Source organism: Oenanthe melanoleuca, chromosome 10 (genome assembly GCF_029582105.1).
Source record: "Oenanthe melanoleuca isolate GR-GAL-2019-014 chromosome 10, OMel1.0, whole genome shotgun sequence".
NCBI classification, from domain to species: domain Eukaryota; kingdom Metazoa; phylum Chordata; class Aves; order Passeriformes; family Muscicapidae; genus Oenanthe; species Oenanthe melanoleuca.
Genome location: NC_079344.1, coordinates 7888064 through 7912398, shown reverse-complemented (window position 1 = coordinate 7912398; position 24335 = coordinate 7888064). Strand labels below are relative to the sequence as shown.

The 24335-nt window shown below is 37.3% G+C and overlaps 1 protein-coding gene across 1 annotated transcript in view; it reads right to left on the bottom strand.

Annotated features, from left to right (window-relative positions):
• TRPM7 (transient receptor potential cation channel subfamily M member 7) overlaps positions 1 to 24335 on the bottom strand; it is a 52556-nt gene that overhangs the window by 23552 nt on the left and 4669 nt on the right. Inside the window, exons 2-11 of the mRNA XM_056500152.1 lie at positions 8548 to 8627; positions 7085 to 7123; positions 6429 to 6627; positions 5064 to 5277; positions 4415 to 4539; positions 3607 to 3778; positions 2661 to 2835; positions 1776 to 1899; positions 1171 to 1243; positions 796 to 896 (exon numbers count right to left, since the gene is read on the bottom strand). Of these exons, the coding sequence (XP_056356127.1) occupies positions 796 to 896; positions 1171 to 1243; positions 1776 to 1899; positions 2661 to 2835; positions 3607 to 3778; positions 4415 to 4539; positions 5064 to 5277; positions 6429 to 6627; positions 7085 to 7123; positions 8548 to 8627 (1302 nt within the window). The remainder of the gene's footprint in view (positions 1 to 795; positions 897 to 1170; positions 1244 to 1775; positions 1900 to 2660; positions 2836 to 3606; positions 3779 to 4414; positions 4540 to 5063; positions 5278 to 6428; positions 6628 to 7084; positions 7124 to 8547; positions 8628 to 24335) is intronic.

The window sequence follows — 24335 nt, the reverse complement described above, 5'->3', positions numbered from 1 at the left end:
AAAGATGTCTTGAGCCCTTAGTTCAGAATATCCCCTGAACTTCACACAATTACAGGATGAGACAATACCCTGAAGACTTGAACTGCTCCATAGGTACTGCCAACTGAGACAGTGGGACTAAGGAGACATTTGGTTTAACATAACTGAGGTGTTCTCATAGACTGATACTGGATAAAACAAAAAACAAAAAAAAACAAAAAAAAAAAAAAAAAAAAAAAAAGAGACATAAAATACCTAAAGCACAGTTTGTTTCAAAGATGTCAGAGCCATCATGGCAATCAATAAGCCTGACACAGTATGTGCTTATGACTGCACACTCAATAAGCTCATGGGTTTTTTTACAGTCATAGGGAGAAAAGGCAAGAGCCACCTGGTAGTTCTTAAACCTATTTTCAAACTACAAAAACCAGACATTTTGTCCCTCCCTCAAAAGATACTGCAGTGCTGCCAACAGTGCATTTTACTAGATGTTTCTTAAGAACTTTCTAAGGCCATGCAACTGTAGTGAAGAAAGAGCATCTGACTAACATGAATTCAGTTTCCACCTTTTGTAATGTATTTTCTTTGCTGGTTATTCAGAACAGTTAGCACATTTCTAAAATTTTTGGACCATTTTCAAATACATAATAGCAAAACAACTTTAAGGCTATGCAGTACACCCAAATTACTGCCTCAAAATAAACGTGTCAGTATTCCAAAGTCTCTCTCTCCTAAAGTCATGATTCATCCTTTACAGTAAATTGTGTTTCTCTGTATTAGGAATTATCATTCTGCTTAATCCACACCATTACATACCAGCCATTGTTGCCCATAAACAAAAACGTGATTTTTGGCTATGTCAACTCTGTCCCACGCAAGTGTAAGAACAAGCTGGTCAAATGCGGATGCATTTGTGCCTTAAGAAGCAAACACAGTGAAGAAAATTTAAAATTAATTATAATACAAGATAATAAACATTCTTGCTTCCTAAATAGGCCAAATCAAGCAATTCACCACAAAATTATGCTGTACATGTCATCATTTATGTCACATTATAGCATTAGACAATGAGAACACAGATACTTTTTTGTTTAAAAACCTATGATTCCTATTAGTATTTTATAAATCTATCACAAACACTAATCAATAACAGCTTGAAGTTCCAAATGATCTTAAAAAATTAAGTCTTACCTTTTAACAATGCTGTAAGTATTGCAACATCAATGTCCTGATGTTCATCTGACCCAATATGAAAAACTGTAATCTGTCCAAAATAGCAAAATGAGGAAAACATATTTGAAAGTTATTTTCAGGCAAAGGTGCTTCAGTCTTTTAAACCTTTTTCAATTCCTAACATAAAAGACACCTTGTCTTCAATGCAACTTGTAGCTTATCTATCACAATTTAAACTTTTAATGTGCATTCTGGTTTGTTTTCCTTAGTGGGAACCTCCAGCTAACTTGAACTTCTTTTCCTCCTATGATTACAATTCCCTGCTATCTATAACACAGTATCCTGTTTACTTCTCCAGTCCATTACAGATTATGAGATTAAACTACCAGCAAACATGGTTAGCTGAATAAGGTAATTTTATATCTCAGAACAGCACAAATGAGACACCTGTCCCTGAACTCAGGATATACATAACCTCTATAAAGTGGTTTTGCTTCAAGCATGCAATGACAGTATACCTTTATAAGTAGTCATAACTAAAACATCCAAAAAAAAGAAAAAAAAAATCATATCATGTATCCACAAATGCATGCAAAGAAAATTTTATGGCAAGATCCACTTACAAGTTCTTTTTTTTTCATGCATTCCAGCAGTGTCTGAAACAAATGAACTGCTTCACTTTGACCAAAGTTAAATGTCTTTTTGATGGTTGAAATGATTTCAGGCTCAGCACCCTCAGGAACATTCCTGAGATTGAAACAAACAAATAGGAAAGCAATTGTTTTAGATGAACAGCAAGAACAACAATGCATTTAATTAGTTTCAACATGTCCATTCAGAGTCCTGCTATCTATAAGCTTATTACTGTTGCTGTGGCAAAACCTTGGGTAACCTTTAGAAAGAACTACAGGTTACTTCATCTACAATTCTATACTACTGCCTCCTAAAAGCAACTCAACTCTCTCCTTCTTTCTTTCCCATACTGAGTTCTCAGATACTTTCAACCAAAAGACTTTTACATAAAATAATAAGCCGTCATTCTTCTGAGTAAGACCCATTTGTGATCTTATCCTGGATAAAGCTGTTTGGTTTACAGGTACGTTAGATCCCTGCCTCCCAAGGTTCTGAGGCAGCCCCTGCAACAAGGACCCACAAGTGTGTTCAAGGATCTATGCAAGCCTGACAACTAACTAGAAATCACCAAATATTGTGGAGCCCAAGCACATCCTTTTTATTATTTTGAAGCTACATTCAAAACAGACAAGAGTTTTCTGCACTAAACAGAAAAAGCTTTTCTATAGGTTCATGAAGAAATGGTCTCAAAACTCATCTGTGGATGACAGACACACATAGATGCCATGCATCTGTACATCTTGTCATTTATCTGTGCATGAGAAGAAGCACCTGGACACAACCCTGTGCCATGTGCTCTAGGATGACCCACTGTGGTCCCTTCCAACCTGACCCAGTCAGAGGTTCTGTGCCAGTCTGGCACTGCTGGCACTCACCCCCCCTCCTCTGTCTGCTTGTGAACATAAGCCAGGATGTCTGCAGCTCTGCCAGTTCCTTCACACACCACCACAGGCACTGGAGGGCTCTCCTGAAGGAAGTCTAGAACTGTGAGGATGACATTGGGGCCACCTTCAAACACAAGTGCCACCACAGGCACACCTTGCCCAATTCCTAGAAAATGGCAAACAAATAATGAAACTCAGATAATGCTGTAAGAGTACAGTGAATGCTAAAGCCAGTTTTACACATTTAATAAATCAGTTTTGTCCTTTCTATTGAATCAACATTAAAATGCTGCCTGCCAGACATTAACTGTTGGTAATGCAGAGTTTCAAGCACTTTATGTTCTGGGCTGGGACACAAGCACTGCCAAGTTGGCCAATACAACAGGATAGAGTCTACAAAACAGAAGAGATTCCTTATAGAAATGTTCATGAACTAATGCAGAAAACTGAAGAATTTTTCTTTCTGGAATTCCTCTTTTAACTTCCCCCAATAATTTTCAAAGGTGACTACACGTAGACAGTTTGAACATAGGTCCATAGGAACCATCTACTAATGGGAAATATTGCAAAAGCATTCCTGTAAGAGTCAGAACACATGTGTTGCTCCACAACTGGGAAAACACCAAACTGTGAAACTGCAAGTGATCAGTGTCAAAACCATTAATTAATCAGACCAATAAGGTCTGACAACACACCAAGACCTGAAGTGATTTGCATTTGTTTTTACAAAGTAAAAAGACAACTTTATTCAAAAAGGATTCCTCTGTGGTCTCAGAGAAATCATAAACCTACCAGCAATAACTAGGGTCCAGAGCAGCTGCTGAATTTGCAATTTTAGACTTGAAGAATAAACAGAGTTCTATTTTTTTTTTTCGTTTTGTCATTCAGATGTTTCATTAAGCTGTAGCAACATCCCTCAGGGACCAGAATTACTTACTTGCATGGATCCGTTGCAAATTAATAGTTTTTTCCAGTTCTCTTCGCAGTTTAACTTCTGCTCCATACTTTCCAACTGTTCCATCATCCACCAGAATGAAATGGGAATGGAGGTTATTTAGGACGTTTAGTTTGCTTAATGGATTTAACAAGGTCTGATATGGAGCAACCACCTAAGTGTAAGCACACAACAATGTCTTTTACTTGCAGAGATTCACACAGTTTCTGTGAAACTTAAGTAGACACAAGAACTGGTGGCTCAACAAGAAGCACTGACACATATAAGGAAGCACTGACACATATAAACATGCCTTGGATTAAGATACACCAACAGATGCAGCTCTGAACTTTGTGCAGGGAATCAGATAATTGCATCACTAAAGGATGCTGTTCTGAAGAGTAATAGAGAAAAGATCCTTTGAAAAATGTGTCTCTGTGGAAAATTTGTGACTTCTCTGGCAAACAGTAGCACTGAAGACTCCACATCAAATATGTTTTAACTTATTATCCTCGCTAAATGTGAATTCTCTGTAATAGCACTTTTGTTATTTGATTCAATAATATCAAATTGATATTATTGATAGAGGGGAGGGGAAAAGGATTGTACTTAAGAACAAGCTCCTCCTGTAGCACATTTGCATTTTGCAACTTGTTTACAGTAACAATCTTGCATAAGTCACTGATGTCAGTGTATCTCCATAGTAAAGCAAATATTCCAATGATGCAAAGCAAGGGAAAAACATGCTTGAGCAGATGTGCCAAAAGTAAATGAGGTAAATAATTATTTCAGTTAGGTAATTCATCCTTACATCTCTTCCAACAAGGTCGTTTCTGTTTTCAATCACTCCCCACGGAGCAATCCCAATAGTGCAAATCTTTCGAGATGATCTGGAAGCGTGTTCTCTTAGAGCATCACCAACATGTTTTGCAACACCTGTTCGTGCATAAAAAGATTCCAGTGCATTGAATGCCACATCTGACTAAGAATACAAATATTTATTTAGGTGACTGGACCTTTAACTGTTTTATTTAGATAACCAGGCCTTTTAGGATCTGGAAACTTGCTGACACACTACCAAAGAAAATGCACCATGCTAGAGGAGGAAATAAAGTCATTCTACAAAACAAATATTAGCAAGAACTAAAGGGTTTCCAGCACCTTACTGTACTTCTTTTTAATCACATTAAGCTCTTCCTTGTTTCAAAAACAAAACACAGAAAACAATCAACCAAACAAAACAAAGCCCAAAACCCAACCCCTCTATATGTTATTTCTATTTTCACTACAAACAGTAGCCCACTTTCAAATACACATTTTCAAAATTTGTTATTTTAAATTCACTTGACCAAACTCATACAAATTTACTTGGTTTTAGGATGTAGCAATGCATCCATACATTAAATATTTTGGCTCTCTGCAATCCAGTTAATTGAGCACATTCTTTGCTAGTTCCTTACCTGTGTTCACTCCTCCAGTTATAATCCAGGCTCCTGTGGTTACTGCAGCTTTGATAAGACCTTTGCCAAGCAACTGTTTGATGCGTGGGTGAAGTTCAAATTTCTGCATGCCCCCATGGACAGATATAACAAGTTTTGGCAACTCCATCTGCCATTCTTTTAACATAAGTTGCAGAATAGCTTCAGGCTTAGTGTCATATGACAATCGCACATACTGCAGGCATAAGAACAGAATTTAAAGGTTCAAATGTGTAAAAAAAATAACCAGGATGTACTTCAGGATATATTATCCTACTCCTGGCTATGGAAACTGTAATTCACTTCCTCAAAACACAGCAGATGCAATAAATGAACAAGCTTCCTTTATATCCTCTATAGTCCAGATGAGACAGTTTTGAAAGCAAGCTTTGGAAAGAAAACAACTACAGAAAGATCATGGTATTCCAACCTACTGGCACAGTGACCTAGAAAACGACTCTATGAAAGCACTGGATGATCTCTAAATTAGATGAAATTCAGAAGTATCCATAAAAGCTCTGCCATCTGCTGGGAGAGGCCTTTGTGTCCCCTGCAGAGTTTTACAATTGCTTGGTTTTCCTTCCCTGCTCCTAGTACAAATGAAGCCTATATTTTTCAACAGAAAACTTCAAAACTGGCAGCTTTTTAATACTCTGTGTTTAACAGCATAAGATTAAGTAGATGGTTGATCAGCTACAATGCTGCCACATCTTCAGTATGAGCTATTGAATGAATAGAGGAGGGGAGAGTAGGAAATGGAACTCTTCCTGAATAAAGTTCTAAATAACAAAACACTACTCCCCACTTGAGCAACCCCACTTACACTCTGCAGAAGGAAGCAGAAATGAGTGTGTGCAGGTTGGTGTTTCTGTGCTCCTAGAAAAGGGTTCACAGCAATTTTAAGCTACACTAAGTACAAAGGAACCCATAACCTATACACTGTTATTGAGAACATGAAAGAACCGTGCCAAGGGCCCTTCCCTCAGAGAGATGGTTTGAGCTGGAGCACTGGACTGTCCTTGGGGCTTCTGCCAGCTAAAGAATACAGCTCCCTCACTGAAGCACTTCAGTTTGACCACAGGAGTCACACTGTAAAAGAACACCCTGTAGCCTCTAACTGCATAAGCTTTAAATAATTCCTACCACAACTAAAAATCTTTTACAAATAGAAATTAGATAGAATTCAAATCACAACAAAAATGCTAGAATAGAAGAGGACAAGGACACTGGTTTGTCAAAATGGAGGTGTTAATACTTTCAGCCTTCAATTTCAGAAGTTAAATGAAGCATTCAGCACCAACATGGCTAGTGTAAGAAAAAAAAGAAACAACAAAACATCATACATGCCTTAGCCCTGTAAGAATGAGAGCCACCTTGAAAGTTGATGACACCATAAGCATCAGTAGAGGTCTGTTCTGTGTGTTTTTCCACTGACCATTCTTCTATTTCCTGGTTGTAGCTCTCACCCAGCTTCACATCGGAGTATTTCATGGCCAGACTGGCAGTGAAACAAGCATGTTGTCTGACCAAGCGGCCACAGCAGCACCTGCACCAGCCAGAGCAGTGAGAATGCTTTGGTAAAACTTCCAGGTAAGACAAAAGAACTTCCTTTACCCATAACAGGAATAGAACAGATTTAGACAGCAAACATTCTAGACAGTAGATAAACCTCTTTTCCAGAGCAAGCCTTGTTGTCATAAATATTTACAGCAATAGTCAATTACAATACATATTATTATGCAAAATACTGAAGCTCACTAAGGCAGCAAGCTGGAGGCCAGGAGAAATTGCTCTTTGAAGCCAAGTAATTTATATAACATTTATAAATCTGTGACCTACTTATTGCAGACAGTTCTTTAAACATTAGTTATATTTATTTTATATCTAACCTTTTACCAAGTTGTCACTCATAACATTGATCAAAACTTTTGAAAATCCTATTATGAAAGCACTTATTTAATGAGAATACAATCATAAATACTGTAATTACAAAGACCTTTTACCTGACAAGTTGCTGACAAATCTGACATCCTGGAAGGCATCTGTAAGAAATATTTAAACATATGACTAAACTTGTCACGTAATTCACACACACAGTGAGCAACTCACCAACAACCATGGGCCATTCTTAGAAACTGAAGGACAAATGTGGTGGGAAAGTTGTAAAATCCATTGTAAGCTACAAATAGGTTAAGCTGAAAGGGCAAGTGTTGAAGACCATTCTGTTCCTTGTTAAATGCTCTGGAAATTTTAACAGCTTCCTAATTACTTTGTTTGCATTTGCAAATTTTCCATGTGCTGCAATCGTGGCTATAAATTCTAAAAGTTTCTCATGTCACATGATTTCAAGGAATGTGGTGAATTATTTACAATAATTTGAAAATTCTACACTGTTTAGTTCTTTTTCTGTTTAATAACAAAGTACTTAAATAAAAAAAAAAATAGTAACCCCAGTATAACAAAAGATCTATACGTGTTTTTTAAGGAAAAGAGTGAAATAGAAATTTTCTTAACCTCAGAAGAAAAGGTTTCTCAGCTGCTCTCATATATATGAAGCTTAAGGAAAAAAAGTGATCTGAAATCCATCATTACAATACTAAACATTATAGGGAGACAAAGTTGCCTTAAAAATACTAATGTTAAATCTATTTTCAATTTGACTTTATTTTACCTGTGACACAAATGCCATGACTATACACATCAATCATTCTAGGAACTCTTAAATTATACCTGTAACACTTGGTTAAAATCAGCTAGATATACACTATCACTAACTTTCTTGATTTCACACCTCTAATTTAAGATAAGGTAAAAACAGCAAGTGAGATATGCAAAATATTCTTAGCCTCAGCCTTCCCTCTAGAAACATATTTCCTAATTTTTTAGCCTAGTTTCTTTTTCCTTTAAGAACTTAAGGATGAAAAACTATTACACATCACATGAAATATGAGCAGCTCTGATTTATCTGTTTTCCCTAAAAGCAAGTAATTCTTTAGCCTTTTTTTTTTTCTTTTAACTTTTTTCCCCACCTCAATTCTTGGTTTTCTTTATTTTTCTATGCATATTTCACCCCTTTTTCCTACACTGTCAGGCTGATTTTCACACTTCACCCTACACTTACAATGCTGCTTTTTAAATTCCAGTAGAGAATATCACTATGAGACTTTCTGACTTCAGAAATTTCTTTTTCACATCCTCCTCACTGTAAACAGAACACAGAAATCAGTAGGAGGAGTGGTAAGAAGCAGCAAAGGGAACAGGGGAACATTTTTTGAGATTTCCTCAATGCCAAAGTTCTTTCAGGAAAAGAAAATCCAATTCACAGAGCGACAATGTCCAGTCACAAAAGCACAAACCCAAGGCAGTATTTCATACAAAAAAACCAGTCCAACATTCATGAGAACACTGTTTTTTTTTTTTCAATATTAAAGAGCAGCAATGAGTTCTTGCATCATTTCTCATTTACCTGTGGGGGTCTTTTGAACTTGGTATAATATACACACACTCCCTCTTCGTGAAAGTATTTTCTATCCAGGATTTCTGGGACTGAAAAACAAAACAAAAATTATTAGTATTATAAAATACAAATCATATACCTTTGCAATGAAAAATACTTTTTAAGGAAACAAGAGTTAAAATATGAGGGGTTTGCTCTGTCAAAAACTAACAAAACTATGCACGACCTTATAAAAGCATCTCACATATCTCTCCAAAAGTTGAGATAACCTAAATCATTATGTAATTTATATACAAATCACTTAAAATTAGAGGTAATATTTTTCAAAATTAAAATTCAAATAGCAAAAATTTTAATCTGTAAATAAATATGTACCAAAAAAACACTTCTTAAGAGATACAGTTAAGATATACACCATTTAAGATACTGTTACCCCATTTTGCTAAGAAAAAAAAAATCCGGTAAAATTTTAAAAAATTACCTGCACTAAACTGAGATAATACTATAATTTATTTCTCTCTTTAATTAAGTAAAATTTTCATCTTGAAATTTTGGGTAAGGAAGCTAACAACACTGGCAATCTTTTCAACTAGCAAAAGATAGGTCATAACCCTTTGTTCTTCAAGAAACTTTTCATGTCAGTAAATAAAATTAATTGGGATCTCTGAACTGTGTTCTAAGGTTAAATTTGAAACATGTTCTGAAACATGAAATTAAGGATGTTCACTGCTTCAAATGCTTACTATTCTAATCACTGGACATAATTTCATTTCAGTTGCTTTAAAGAGCCACATTAACATTATCTTACATAATAATCTTAAGTTAGTTGCTAAACAACATCATAATGCATAACATCTATGCTACGTTTCAGCAATACATTGGGAAAGAAATTCAGACAGGACTTTCAGAAATTAAAACATGAAAAAAATCTTGGAGTGCTAATTTGCATCTCATGCAATATTATTTTAAATCCTCACTGAGATTACACTAAAATTATTTCATTGCTAACAGCAATGTACTACATTGACATTTTACCTTTAGAAAATTTGATAAATTTCACACTGTTTTATTTTGCAAGAAGGGGCAAAAAGACTGATGGATATTATTCACAGATATCTAATCAGAGGTCTGCAGAAGAAATGAAAAAATTAAGACATATATTTTTTGTTTTTAAGATTATAAGAAGTTTAAGCAATGATGGATGAATTTTTCACTCACTGCAACTTCAACATCAGTTTAAGATAATACAGAGATGTTATTACATGTAAGAATGTACCAGCTAATTTTAATAAAGACCCCCAGAAAACTGCTCCTGAACTCCCCATTCTCTTTCAAAACATTTCCCAGACTCAGGAGGTTTTTCCTACATTACTCATCATGATCACCTTCCAATATTTTGCTTTAGCGAACTTTGATGATGAATTTATCAAGACAGCAACAAACTACTGCTCCAGATTCTGTCTTCACATTAAGAAGACCAACAGTCTCTTCCAAGGAGTAGGAAAAGTTGCAGAATAAAGGCATTTCTTGAGACAGAACGGAGAAAAAAATGCACAATCCATAGCAAAGAATCATGGAAGGAAAATTAAGTCAACAGAATGAGCATTCAGTGCATTTCACATTTAAACTAATCCTTTAAACACTTGGAATAAATTAAATAGCCAAGCTCATAATCTGCTACTGTCCTTGCTCCTTTCCCTACAGATAGGAATGGATGCTGTAGCAAAGGAGAAAAGCAGGATATATGGAAACATGGTGTTATGGAGGATTCCATTACACCATTTATGGTCCTTTTCCCTCTTTGTTGTTTTCCTCTCATTCTCCTTTGAAGCAGAACAAAGTGACTGACCCTTAACAGGCTTGTAAAAGAGATTCTCTTCCTCTACTGTCTTCAGAATTAATCTTGAATCCTTTAGTAGTATCTCCTCAGTTCTTTGGTAAGGAAAGTGCACCATTCACCACAGAGGAGCTGAGTATTTCCTAGAACACCTTTGCCTTACAAGAGTTGGGCATAAAACAGCTCTCTCTTCTCTACCATTATAAGATGATTAGCATTGCCACACATTGATATATGTGTATATGTACCTTTATACATATATCATACTAAATGTGTATTTTTACACATAGTAAGTAGACCAAATTTTTAGCTCCTTGATTAGGTTTTTTTAAGCACTATTAAGCTTTAGCTTTTGTGAGATGAATCCCAGTACTGGAAGCTGCTTTCTCTTGCCTGAGTCCCCACTGTTTACATGGGAATTTTTGTATTTAATTTTTTAAAACTGAGCATTAATTTAACACTGCAGTAGTTTAAGCTTAAGTCTGCAGATCCTCCAGAATATAAAAAGACACAGAAGAGAAATTTAATACTTAGATGTTTCAGCCAGCTGGCTAAAACCACACCTTGAAGCAAGAGATCACAGGCATAACACGCTAGATGTCAAAATCCAAAGAATATAAACCACAAGCAATTGCGTCAATTGCTCCACGCAATATTGTTTTATTATTAAGTGGTGATCAAAGCTGAGGACAAGGAACACTGGCTCACAATGTGCAACACCACTTTTCATAATAAACACTTCCCCAAAAAAAGAAAAAATAAATAAATAAATGTCCCCAAAACAAAACAACTAACTATTCATCAATTTGACTTAAAGAATGTAATTTTAACCACTCATCAAGGATTTCTCTCAATTCTTCAGTAATGCAAATATTTTCAGCACAGCATCACTACATCTATATGTCACACCAGGTCACCCCAAAGTCACCTCAAGTCAGTTATTTATGCAGAAGAAGCTCTGTAATGTTAGCAAAACACACTTGGAACTTTTTAGTAAAATTAGACTCTGTCTAGAAGCATGCCTGTATGCTAATTAATCTTTATTGCAGCAGATTTTATACAGAATTTGCTAATTCCTGAGTCTTGTATTCTTTTGAGAGTGGAAAAAGAAAAAAGAAAAAAGAATATAAACCAACAAGAGACAAGAACTGAGTGAAAGACACTTCCCATAAATGGGTAAAAATCACATTAAAAGTGTAGGAAGTATTGCCTCCATGTAAATAAGAACTATTACATAATGTTCCTGTGATGACCAGAAAAAGGAAGATGATATGAGGACACTGTTAAGTCTAAGTTAGTTGCAGCAGTTACTGCTAAGAAATACTTCCTCATCAGCTAAAGATTAAGTTAAAATAGGAGATCAAGTCAGACATCAAAAATCAATATACAAGTTATCAGACTGTTTAAAAAAAATTGCCTACTCTTATTAAAGCTTTTGTATCATCTGAACAGGATACAGAACTCCACCCCCCAAACTCTGTTTCCAGTAACAGGCAGCTCCTGCTGCTCCAAGTGCTCTGTTTTCCCAGAGTATTTTTAGAAGATGCACTTTACACCATGGCTATGGGTAACATGGGTCAGGAGCCTTTTAGCAAAAAGCACAAGCAGCATCAACATACAGAGATCTACTTTTTAACTATTTACTTTCTTTCCTTCCAAAATTGCATCTTGTGGAAAAAAAAAAAAACTTAGCTTCCCATATTCTTTCTTGTGCATTTGCAATCTCTCAAGCTAAATAAAATTTAAGACTTACAAGAAAAATTTTAATACTGTTTATATTATTTCAGAACTCTCTTCACTTTTCAGGTGAGACTATGAAAATTTCACCACGTTAAGACCTCTCTGCAGACAATGCTGGGAGGATCTTGTCTACACACACAAAAATTCTTAACCTTTACCTTTTTGGAAGAGGTACTACAGTAACTACTAAATCCTCATCCCAAAGAGGCCAACAAGGCTTTTACACAGACTTTAAGCTGTAAGTTTCACAAGACACCTCACTCTCTGAGCAAAGTTCCCTGTGTCTTCCAGTACTTCTGAAAGAATGTCAAGAAGCAGAAAGCACATAGATTTGATTCAATCATCTAGAAGAGATATACAGAGACATATTCACTCTGAGATCATGATGAAAATAAATTCTTCACATTATTAAAAAAAAAAAAAAAAAAAAAAAAAAAGTCCTCTCCCAACAGTTTCACCAATGCTGAAACAATTCCAATCACTATTTGAAATAAAAATTACATAAGTACTTGCTGAACTACAAACTCAAGAGAACATGCCCGAATATTTCCAACTTCTGGAAGTACCTAAATGCCCAGATAATCCCATGGCCTTTTATAAGGTGGAAGTTTTACCATAGCTGTTTTAATATTAACTATGTTGGACTCAGCAATAGCATTAGCACTCCAAAGCTCCAATAACAGGGATTATTCAAATGTACCTGCTCAAGATTTATATGTTATCTTTACCAAAATGCACACTGGATAACTTCAGCAAGTCTCTTTGTAGAATGAAATTCTTACCACCAACTATAATTTCAGGTTTTTGCATATAGCAGGTGAATAAAGACATTTTTTTTTAAAAAATAAACCATCACCAAAGTACAGTATGAGATCAGGTCTTGGAAATAAAAGCCAACCCCCTACCAGTCTCTCCCCTTCAGCTCACTGGTTGTTAAGAGCCTCTCATTCAAGATATTAAAATAAGAAGGTTGATGCACGGCAATATGGCAAAGCCTAACCAAGCTATTGTAAAATGCTCAAAGTTTATTCAACAAGCTTGGCCTGAATTATTTTCTCTATAGAAAGCATGCCTGCCTGCTTGGCAAGATCTCCAAATGACTTGCATGTTTTTTAACTAACACAAATATGGCAGGTATAAATAATATTTGTAACTGGCAATCCTGAACTTCATGCACAAAGGGATCCCAGTTCATTTTTTCTACTATTTTGTGATACTGTATACTGTTGTAAGATCATAAGTTACAATATTGTAACAATATTTGTTACAAAACTAAAATTTAACTTTTCCCAACTATATTGCCCTGGAGCCTGCAACAGTGCATAGGAACCCAGCAGTTCTCCTGACCACTTTCCAATCAAGATTCCCACCGAATCAGGAAATTGACCTGAATTAATAAACAATTTGCCAAACTGTGACCTTTGTGGAGAGCTGGTAATGGGGATTTCAGTTACTGATTGCATAGACTGAGCTTCAAATTTAGAAATCATATCACTTTGTACACTGTCTCATATTTCATCTTTCAAATCTCTGCTTACACCATATGGCAGTTCAACACATGCAATTCTTTCTCAAGGAAAAGATCCACCAATTTTATTTGTCTTTATTTAAAAATTAATATAGACTCCATATTCTTTCTCCACTGCCTCGAATTTTCCAAGATGTTTATTTTCCATCTGGATAGAAAAAAATACAGGAAAGTTTCAGCAAGGCTGAAAACAAGGAGGCACAATGGAAACTGTGCAGCAGGAACAGTCGTGCTAGCACTGCCGCAGAGGAGTCCTATCTGTCTAGGTCACTTACAGCCAACAAGATAAATTTCAAAACATTTCTAAGAGACAAACTGTACTAAGAATGTCCTTTAGCTTGTCTATTCAAGGAATTGTCCACTGACAACATTCCAACTTGAAGTTACTGCTTCTTATATAACTATACATACCACACACACTCTTCGTGACTTACCAGAGGATCTCTCATCTGAGAGCCCCACTCCATTATCCAAACACGTGCTACACCATGGGACTGACCTGTGATCCCTGCCACACAACCAACCCTAGCCATGCACTGGGCTCCTGCAGCTATAGCTGAAAGGCAGAAATTCCAGACAAACCTCTATCTTATTGCTTTTATGTTAGACACATTGAATAAAGCCAACAAAGACAAATAACCGTGATAAATACAATATCCAATTAGGTAAATTCAGAAACCTTCTTGTGGGAAGAGAAGCCATAAATAAAATGCACCAAATGAAAAGTTTCAACTCTGTTTTAATAACATTATAGAGCCTCCTCTACCTCAATAGCTCACTGAAAAGATTTCTAGTAGGCACTTAAATCCTTAAGGCAGTAAGAACCACACTCCAGGTAAAGCACCTGGACTTGTTTTTAGGACAAAACAACTGAATTATACTGGAAATGTGAACCCCAGGATGAGCTAAGTAACTAAGCCATTGTGTATGGGGTGGAGAGCTAGCTGAAAGATAGTTATGTCTATCTACCAAAGAAAATACTTCCAATGTTGTATTAAAAATACTAGCAGAGCACATCTCAATTCCTCAAGAAAGCACTTATCATTTGAGGAAACTCTTCAAAACTTCAGCTAACTAAGCAAAAAAGGATATGGAAGGGGAAAAAAAAAAAAAAAAGTTAGGTAGTTTAATCCCATACACTGGCTACCATTTGTTTTAAACTCCTGGCTTTGTCAAACTCCAAGCATTTAATTTACTAGTTTTCCCTTCAATTTAAAATTACATACTTCTATAATTTTAGTTCAGAGGTTTTTGTTTTCTTTTATAAAAGAGAAGGGATAAAACAAAGCATTTAGCCAGCTAGTATCATGAACTATATTTAAAAGACTCTTTGACACAGAACAGTGGTGTCTGTCCAGAGAAAGCACAACAAGCACAGAGCACCTACAAAACTTGTTCCTGAATCAATATCTAAAGTATCAGTCAACCTCAATTTTTTGTACTAACTTCCACAGAAAGTATGGGAATGTGCAATACCTGAAAGACAGAGGCTCAGACATTATCCCAGTGCCAGAAGATATTTATGCAGTGCTTTAATGTATCCCTGTGAAGAATGCCACTCTAACTTAATTGTTTAATCCACTACAAATGAAAATTTTTTGCAAGGATATTTTACCTGCTGCATCAGCATTACTTTATGAGTCTAAAACAACTACCAGCTTCATATATGAGACAGTTTTTGGTTTGGTTTTTTTTTCCTTAAATACATTAGGGCATCTCTTGTCAGAAAATGTGACCAGCTCAGACAGACAGACCCATCACACACGAAAAGTGCCTCTGCCATGCTGAAGATCCTGTTCTGAACAGAACAGCTCACCAGGTTTCATTGGACTCCTAAGAAAGCAAAGTGCTCCAGTTTTCTGGATTGAAAAATTTCTCCAGTGAAAGTATTGCTACAGTCCTTAAAATTGATTGACAGTAAAAAAATTACTGAGTTTATGTTAAATAAAAATGGTGAAGCAAGCAAGGGAAGAGGGCAGTCAGAGAAAGCCTTCTGTCAATTCTGCACATGGGAAGCAGATCTCAAGTAAGCCAGAGAGCTAAGATAAGAATCTTCATCTCAATGGCTCCCTTAGTGCTGAAAACAAACCTTCAACAATCCTATTTTTTATTAAACAGTTCAGGAGATTTGCTCTGAACAGATTTCACAGCAATCCAGGTCTCTAACAGAGTAGCTATTGTTTCATCAAGTTCTTCTCTGACGTAATGAAGCCACCACAGAACTCCCAGAATCCACGTGCAGTTTTGGATGCAAAGGGTAATCAGGATTTGTCAAAAGGGATTTTTACAGCTCTCTCAAACCTGATGAAAATTATTCCAATCTGCTATTTGGAGAACAGGCTGTTTTTGAGATAATTATTTCACTGTAATATTACAAAGTACATAATTCAGTTGTTTAGGGATTTTTTATTTCCTGCAGGTTCATTTAATTAAGAATACTCTAAATTCATGAACAGAATTTAACATTATGAAGTGGTGACTTTTAACCCTGATGTACCACAATAAAATCCACAGATTAATATTAGTATTTTTGGTACATTTTTATTACATTCAAACTCAATCTACTACATCCGTATTGTTGGGAAAATTATCTTCTGGCTGCAATACAGCAGTAGAAAATTCAGAGTAAATGCAGCATATTTTAAAAAGAAATAATAAATTTATTTACTTAATAGGTCAAAGTCTGTGCCGTTCTGCACTTAGACCAGGCATAAAATTACTCCTCTTTTTCAGAAAGTACTAAATTTGAAAATGCATACACCATCTACACAAAGCATAAAATAAATATAAATATACATCTAGAATATATTTCACAACTGATTCTACAGTATGAGATAGGCCAGGTCACTATGGAATGGATCATCAGTTGATTTCAGAAGACAATTAACCACTGGTATAATATCAAACTGGCTTTTTCTCACCTGATGTAACAATAAACACCTTCAGAGTTAAGTGCCCAATTCTACCAGACACGATAATTAAACTTGCCAAAACCAGACTCCCTGAGACTGTGGCAGCACAGCAGATGGCAAGCTGTTTCTGAACATGCCTTCAGAAAAGCCAAGGGGAAGCAAGGAGAGAAATGCATTTCAAGTTTTATTTCCCAACGACTTTCAATGACAGAATTTGGACTTTCGGTAGGAAAAAGAAAATACAGCAGAAGGAAAACCAGTTTCATTGCTGCGAGCTGAAGTAAATTGATTTCTAAATAGTTTACATTTGCAGTCTTTCCAACTAATGAAATACTAAGCTAAAAAAATTTAGCCCTGCTAAACAATCTATAAATTACTTCCTCTGAGTTCACAGACCAATTGCACTTGATGCATTCCATAAAGAATTTCAAAGCATATACTGAAGTTATGACCTAGAAGCAACAGACCACTGAGTTCTCAAAGGAGATGAAAAAAATTCTTTACTCCCTAATACTTAACACCATGGATGAAAGAAAAGGATAGAGAAAGAGTGTGTGGTTGTAACTGCAAGAAATATAGCTACATTTTCACTCTTAATATTCACTTTGTTCAAATGAGATTAAAACAAAACAAAAGCCAAACAAAAAATCATGGCAAAGTACACAGGAATGCCTGCAAGCCTGTCATCTAGTGCCTGCTTCTTTCTGATAGGGTTCCTCACTTAAAATCCACTTTTAATTATGTTGAATGACCCATATAAACCAACCTTGAATCTCTTATATTTTCAAACATCCAGCCTCCTTCCCCTTCCTTCTCCACAGTGATACAACTGTACAGTCTCCTCCTCACCTCTTGCAGCACCCGAGCTGCAGTCTGCAGTCATTCTGACCTCACCAGAGGCAGATTGCAAGCCCACACACTCTCTTAAATAGGACCAGCAGGAAGGTAGAGTCAGCTTTCCTACTCACCAACACACATAGAATGATGCCAAGTCTTTTTAAGTCGGTCAAAACATTTCTGTGGCTATGAAGGCTGGTGCCTGTCCTGGTCCTTTCCACAGGGATGGATGGGACATGCTGTGCTGGCTGCTGAAACCCCTGCTCTGCTCAGCAGATCTGCTCTACATCAAAGTATTCGTTTGGTTCATACCTCACATCTCTGGCAAGTGCTGGGCTTACCTTGCACGTGCCACAGAGGGTGTACGAACAGACAATCCTATAAACTCTGGATTTATTTTTGGAAGGAATGAGGCTTGGGACATGGTTTCAGCAGTAAAGCAACTCACACAGTCTGGATCCGGTTGCTGTCCTCCTCAAGCAACATCCAGTCCCTCCCCCATTCACACAGGGAATACAAGTCACAGATGCAAGAAAGGAGGCAGTGGTGGCCACCTCTGGAAATAAAGCAGTGAGAAAGGGCTCGTGTGACCAGCCAAATAATTAATCCTGCCCTCAATTTGCTTCCGCTTTGTTCCCTGATGAGAAACCTCAGCTCTGGCAGCTGCTGTTCCTAGACAGCTTTACAGGCTGCAAACCCCCTCACCTCGTGCAAAGGATGTACTTCAGCAATATTTGAGCTGCAGATTTAAGGAAAGTCCTCCCTTTCCAGTTCATGAAGTGCATGAACGTCTGATTAATTCAGTATGTGCTGAAGCACATTACAACTACAAAAGCAAACTGGAAGGGTGGATGCTGTTTGTCCTGCTCTACCACTTTCTTCAATTTACAGATCTGACTTATTTTTCACATCATACAAAGAAAGACACTTCTCTATCATCACAGCAAAGATTCTGATGCTTCCTGACTTAAGCAGGCTATTATTAACTCACTAGACAATGGAAACTTGTTATCGCTGAGGGATTTTTGACATAGCTGGCCTCAGACAACTCTTCAAATATATATTTAAAAGAAGAAGGAAGCCTAAGCCACATTAATTATGGTAGACCAATAATATTTCTCTGAATAGCATGAGTGAGAAGGAAGAGCAACAGAACGTACTAGTGGGCACATGAAATAACAGGCAGGACCAGACCACGGGTAAGGATGATGAAATTTCACAGAAGGTATGTTTAGACACAGTATCTGGGAAAATAGCTTTATTGTTATAATCAAAAGTAGTGAAACTAGGAAAGAGGCCCATCTGCAAACACACAACCAAAGATCCACCTGAAACATTCTGGAATTTTGGGTTCTCCTTACCTGTACGCACCTGCACACCAATGCACCACTATTTGTTAGGGAAGCAAATATTTTGGTCAACTCTTTAGTGTGATCAGACTTCTTGGGAAATTAGAACAGGCTGGAGAAAGTGGAATGAGCTGGCATAAAAGCAAGGCAAAACAAGAATTTGCTATAGTTCACCTACTGTCAAATTACAAAGACCTAAGCATTTTTAACTACAGCTCATAACAAAGAGCTACTGGATTCAATTACATTTCCCCTGCCTGTCAAGACAAAGCAGCAACTCCCCTCTCACAGCCAGCCCATCCTGCAGCTGCTACAGCCCCACCTCGGGCCACAAGAACCCTGACAGCATTCAAGAGACATCCATGTACCTCAACTCCTATCAGGAGACAAAGTTCCCCACTAAAACTATTCAAGCCGTTTCTGTTTTCCACGCTAGAAAAGTGTGAAGAGGAAACTTTACTGGGTTTGTTAAGGAAATGTGAAAGCAGCTAATTACTGTCTGAAATAATATACAATGTTTATTTAAGCACTTTTAAAAATTTCCACCCTCTGTTTTTGAGGGTTGTTTGAGCTTCTGATGCTTTCAGAAGCACTTCTACGTTAAATACCACAAGTCTAAATAATTACTCAGAAATTAAATATATTATTTTTAGAAATAAAGTACCCTCTTTTTGTTTGGTTTGTTGGGTTTTTTTGATTTTGTTTTTTTTCCAAGGGTAGGGGAAACAACTAATTAAATGATATTGAGAGACCACAACACGACTTCACATGGAAAATTTTTTCTATTTATGGTAATTTTTTCCAGCATACTAAATTCCAGTAAAACTCACCAATGCTGAGTGCTATGTGGCACAAAGTCCTGTCTAAGATACACTGGACTAACACCTGGGACAGGCTCCTCCCTGGCCTGCTGGGAGAAGAGTGAAGACAATCATTCCAGAAAAACAAAAGACACCAGTAGGGAGGTGGAGGTCCTGGCAAAGCCAAGAAACACAGGAGAAATATTTGCTTTTAGAGATGCAATTCTTCAATTTTTGAAGGGTGCAGTCTTAGAAGACAAGCTGAGGAAGTTCCTATTCTGCCCTCCCACCCATTCTCCTGCTACTTCTTCACCTGCAGTTGTGCACTCGCCTTTTGGGGAATTGATTGAGCTCCCTATACCAATTCCCTATACCATTGACTGAGCTCCCTATAACCAGACATGAAAGCAGGTAGCTTTAATGTCAGAATTAACAGATACAGATGCAAACTGGACAGAAAACTAAGGCACAAAGAAGAATCACATGGCCATGATCAGGGTGAGAACAAGGGAAGTAGGATATTCCCTTTTGTAGCAGATACTGGGTTGGCAGAAGAGGTGAGCTGATCTAAGCACGTTGCCAAGGTACATCAAAATTATCCCCAAAAGCACACAGGCTCTAGGCACCCAGGGAAAGACTACAGATCTATCATACAAAATGATTTAATTTTTTATGCACATGCATCCTGATATTCAGGAAGGAAAGGAAGTTAAGACTGTATTTTGTTATTTCTTAGAGAGCTGCCAATGAAGCAAGAACATATTGCCTAAGGTCACATTTTGGAGGGGCAGATACCCAGTGTTTAAAAATACCATTCTCATCTGGTATGGAAGATTTGTTCTAATGCATGGTATAATTAACATTCAAGTCCTAATACATTAATTACTGAAGATTTTTCTTGTCCTACATGCAAGATCTTTATATTTGTCAGAAAACCCCGAAAAACCCAGTAATGACACCCAAGAGGATAGTCAAAATTACTAACTTTATCTCAGTTGTGCTAATTTTTCTACATCTTCTTTGCAGAGAGAGAAGAGCTGCTCAGAATCCCTCTTGGTCTCCACTGAGCAAGCCTGGGGACTCACTGTCTAATTAGCTCCTGTGAATAATCTTCCCCTCTCTGCAAACCCTACCTGTATTCTGCAGACTGCCTGTGACCAAAAAACATCCTTCTACAACCTGAAAATAGAACTTTTCTAAAGGCAGAAAAGCTTTGGTCTTGCACATTTTCTAGCCCAGCCCAAAGTTTACTGCATTGTGCTGTCCAGCAGAGGACTGTGATTATACCAGTACCAAATATTTCTCCTGTGGGCCAGGAAACACGGAGCACCACCAGAGGATACACTCACACAATGACTCGTTTGTTAGCAGCCTTCAGCACGGCAGAATGTTCACCTGTAACACAAGCTGGCAGCCTAGACCAGGACAAGGGTGATGACTGCTTTCTGCCCTCTTTCCCTAAATAAGCTACATAAAAAGGCCACATTGTTTCACTACAGCATTTGAAACAATTACAGAGAATTTAACAGAGTCCGGAGTTGCACATGGAGCAGTTAAGGTTTATATTGAAAACCGCATGTACACAACCTGTGGGTTTTCTACAGCTGAAAATTTTAAAATTATTTTTCTGCATAAGGCTTTCATAAAAGAAACCAAGACAGACCAGTTGCTTAATGAGGCAAAGGCATAAATCCCCATCAAGAACATTTCTGAAGTTGCACAAATTAGAAGGGCAAAGGTTATTTAAGTGGATATTTCTGTTTTTCAATGCCTCTGGCTGCAAAGCCAGTTGATGCCAGTTTAAGAGGTAAAAGTCCATCCCAACCTCCACATCTGTGCTTAGTACCCCTGGCTGAGGCCAGGTGAGCAGTCACAGGGCTGTCCCCAGGGACATGAACCCTGAACACCTCCAGCAGCAGAACAGGGTCAGTAAAGAAGAGCCTGTGAAATCAGGAGGACTGAGCCTCTTCCAACCAGTTCTGCAGCCAGAGGCATTGCCACACCAGACAATGCTATGTTCCTAGACAGTTCTCTAGGATATTTGTCAGCTAGGGTATCAGTGATGTATTATTCTTTTCCTAGTGCAAGGTTACTACCAGAAACAGGAGCTCCTTCAAAATGAATTCTCTCTCAAACTCTTTGTCCAGAAGATCACCTTCAGCCATGTACTCTTCTAAGTTTTATTAAACTTGCTGTTTAACAGGATTCTGCAAACTACAGACAACAAGGCAGCCAGGGAACACAGGAGAAACTGGTAAGACTTTGACATTTAAAACATCATTAACTACACCTACTTGTGTAGATTAACTGATTTTTATAATTGAAGAGAAAGTTGATTAACAGTTCTGTAATTACACAACTGGTATTTTTAGGTTGTAATCATGTGTCACTTAAGCACATGCATAATTTAACCTATCCAGGTGACTGAAGTTATGCCTAAAGACTTGCATGACCTGCAGCAGCTCCAGGGACAGGCTTTGAAAGGAAACAGCATTTTCAGACTGACTGCAGCCACAAACTATAATACTGCATTACACTCACAACACAAAGCCAATCTACATGCAATTTTAACAATGTTATACAGCAGCATTACTGTCTTTGAACCTGTCCACCTGGCTGCTGCGCTGAGCTCTGGCAGATACATTAGTTGAATGCAGTTTTGGTTTCTCCTAACTCAAAGGAACAGTTTCAGCTTCCTGAGAAAGCTAAACAAGAATGGGAACAGCACTAAAAAGCAAATATGCTGCATGCTAAGAACACTGAGGAAAAAATCCAGCAATATTCTGTTACACAAAACAAGCTACTAGCAATGAATAATTTGCCAACAGAAATAACCTGATGGGAGGGATCAAACTCATCTTGGTGCAGCTCAGTTCAGAGACAGAGACAGCACAGCACATCTGATAAAAACAAGTGATCTTGAATCTTTTAGCACACATTCAGAAAAGCAGGTCAAGAAAAACATCCTCTGTGAACAAGAATTTAGATATAGCAGTATTCAAGAATAGCCACCACTTGGCTTGCAGTACAATTAGCAATTTGGTTTATACTTTGAAGAGGCCATGGAACCTGACTTGTGTTGTCACAGCTCATCCATGCCTGTGCACAAGGCTGTGAGACCCAGAAAATATTCATGTGCCATGGGCTGAACACTTCCTAACGCAACAGCACAAACCAAATCTCAGGCACTTTAGAGCAAGTTTCCAATCCAGCTTCACAGCTCCTGTCAAGTCTGGGGTACCACAATCCCATTTTCCTAAGCCTCTGCACATGATCCCAACCTATTTCATACCAGCACCAGCATTTATGCAGTCACATGGAAGCTGGTTCAGGGAAATGACTAACAAAATAATCCACGAAAAAAAAAAAAAAGAAAGGAGGAGGTGACGAGAAGTTTATTCAATTCAGATCCCAAGTGACTGAACACACAAGGAAGCACCTAGACAGGTGAAAGGGGAGGGAGAGACAGGGTTTAGAGGAGTTTTGACTGGATTACAACACACCTTTAGGAAGAGCTTTGGCACATGTGGGAACAGCTAGCTTGAAAAACAACCCTTAACCTGAGGTTATTACCCTGCAACACATCTCAAGCATTCCGGTCATTCAGAAAATATATTGTCAATAAAATGAGTAAGAGTGGGAAGGACTGGGCTGCTAAATAATACCAGCCCTAGGACAGCCCCAGCTCCAGAAATTTTTAAGCTTGGGAAATTAAGTTTTCCTAACAAAGCATCTGGAAATTTATTTGCAGAAGGCATAAATGTAGATTTATTCATTAAACTTAAACCTTTAGAGTCAAGTTTTTCAAGTCCACATCTCACAGAAACTGCAGCATTTGAGAAAAAATTAGCAGACATTTGGATAAGAACCATCAGCCAGGGACATCTTGTAAAATTCGACCCAGCATAAATCAGGGGACTACAAAGTGAAAATTCTTAGCAGAGGTGACAAGAATCAAATAGATAAGGTAAAGAAAATAAGTGTGAACAAAGCACGGAACAAAAGCTGGGATTCCATTACAAAAACCATTTGTGCTACCACTGACTGAGCTGTAACAGACACTTTCCCAGGCTTTGAGGATTACAGAGTTATGGTGAAAGGCAGAACACCTAGATTAAACTCATTTAGAGTTGTAACTGAGAAAGCATTCTCAAGCAAGAATGATTTAGTGTAACACAGTAAAAATATACTTCATTAATCACCCAAAAGGCTGCCAGTAAAAAAATCAAAAGAAAAAATTAAAATCAGCAAACCAGAACTTAATCGCAATATGCCAATTCTCAAAGAAACAAATTTTTTCTTTTTTCTTTTTTTTTTTTTTTACATCTGCTCAGTTTAGCAGTAAACAATTACAGGCAGAATCCAAGAGCACTGGGTCATCCAGACCAGGCTTTGGGAACCACAACAAAGAAACAAAATCTTGACCAGGCTCTTAGAGATCTTGAAAAAAAAAAGAAGTCTAATGCTCCCCAAATCAAAGAGAGGCCTCAGATTCTTGCTATTAAATTACTATCAGTAAGTCTAGACATTGTAAGACTCACATGTGCATAATTTTCACAAACTATAAGCACACAATTACACTCACTGAAACTGTGTATTGGCCTGGTGCACACTCTGTTTCTGCTGTGCAAAACATATGTGCATTTAAACAAAATAAGCACTTGGTGTTGGACTGTATGTGATGTAAATTAGGGCTCTCCGCAGACAGGCTGAAGTCCCATTAAAGCTTCACAGAGGGTTTACAATAGCTGTTTCTGAAGCTGGATGATCTAAAAACATCAGTTGTCCAACTAC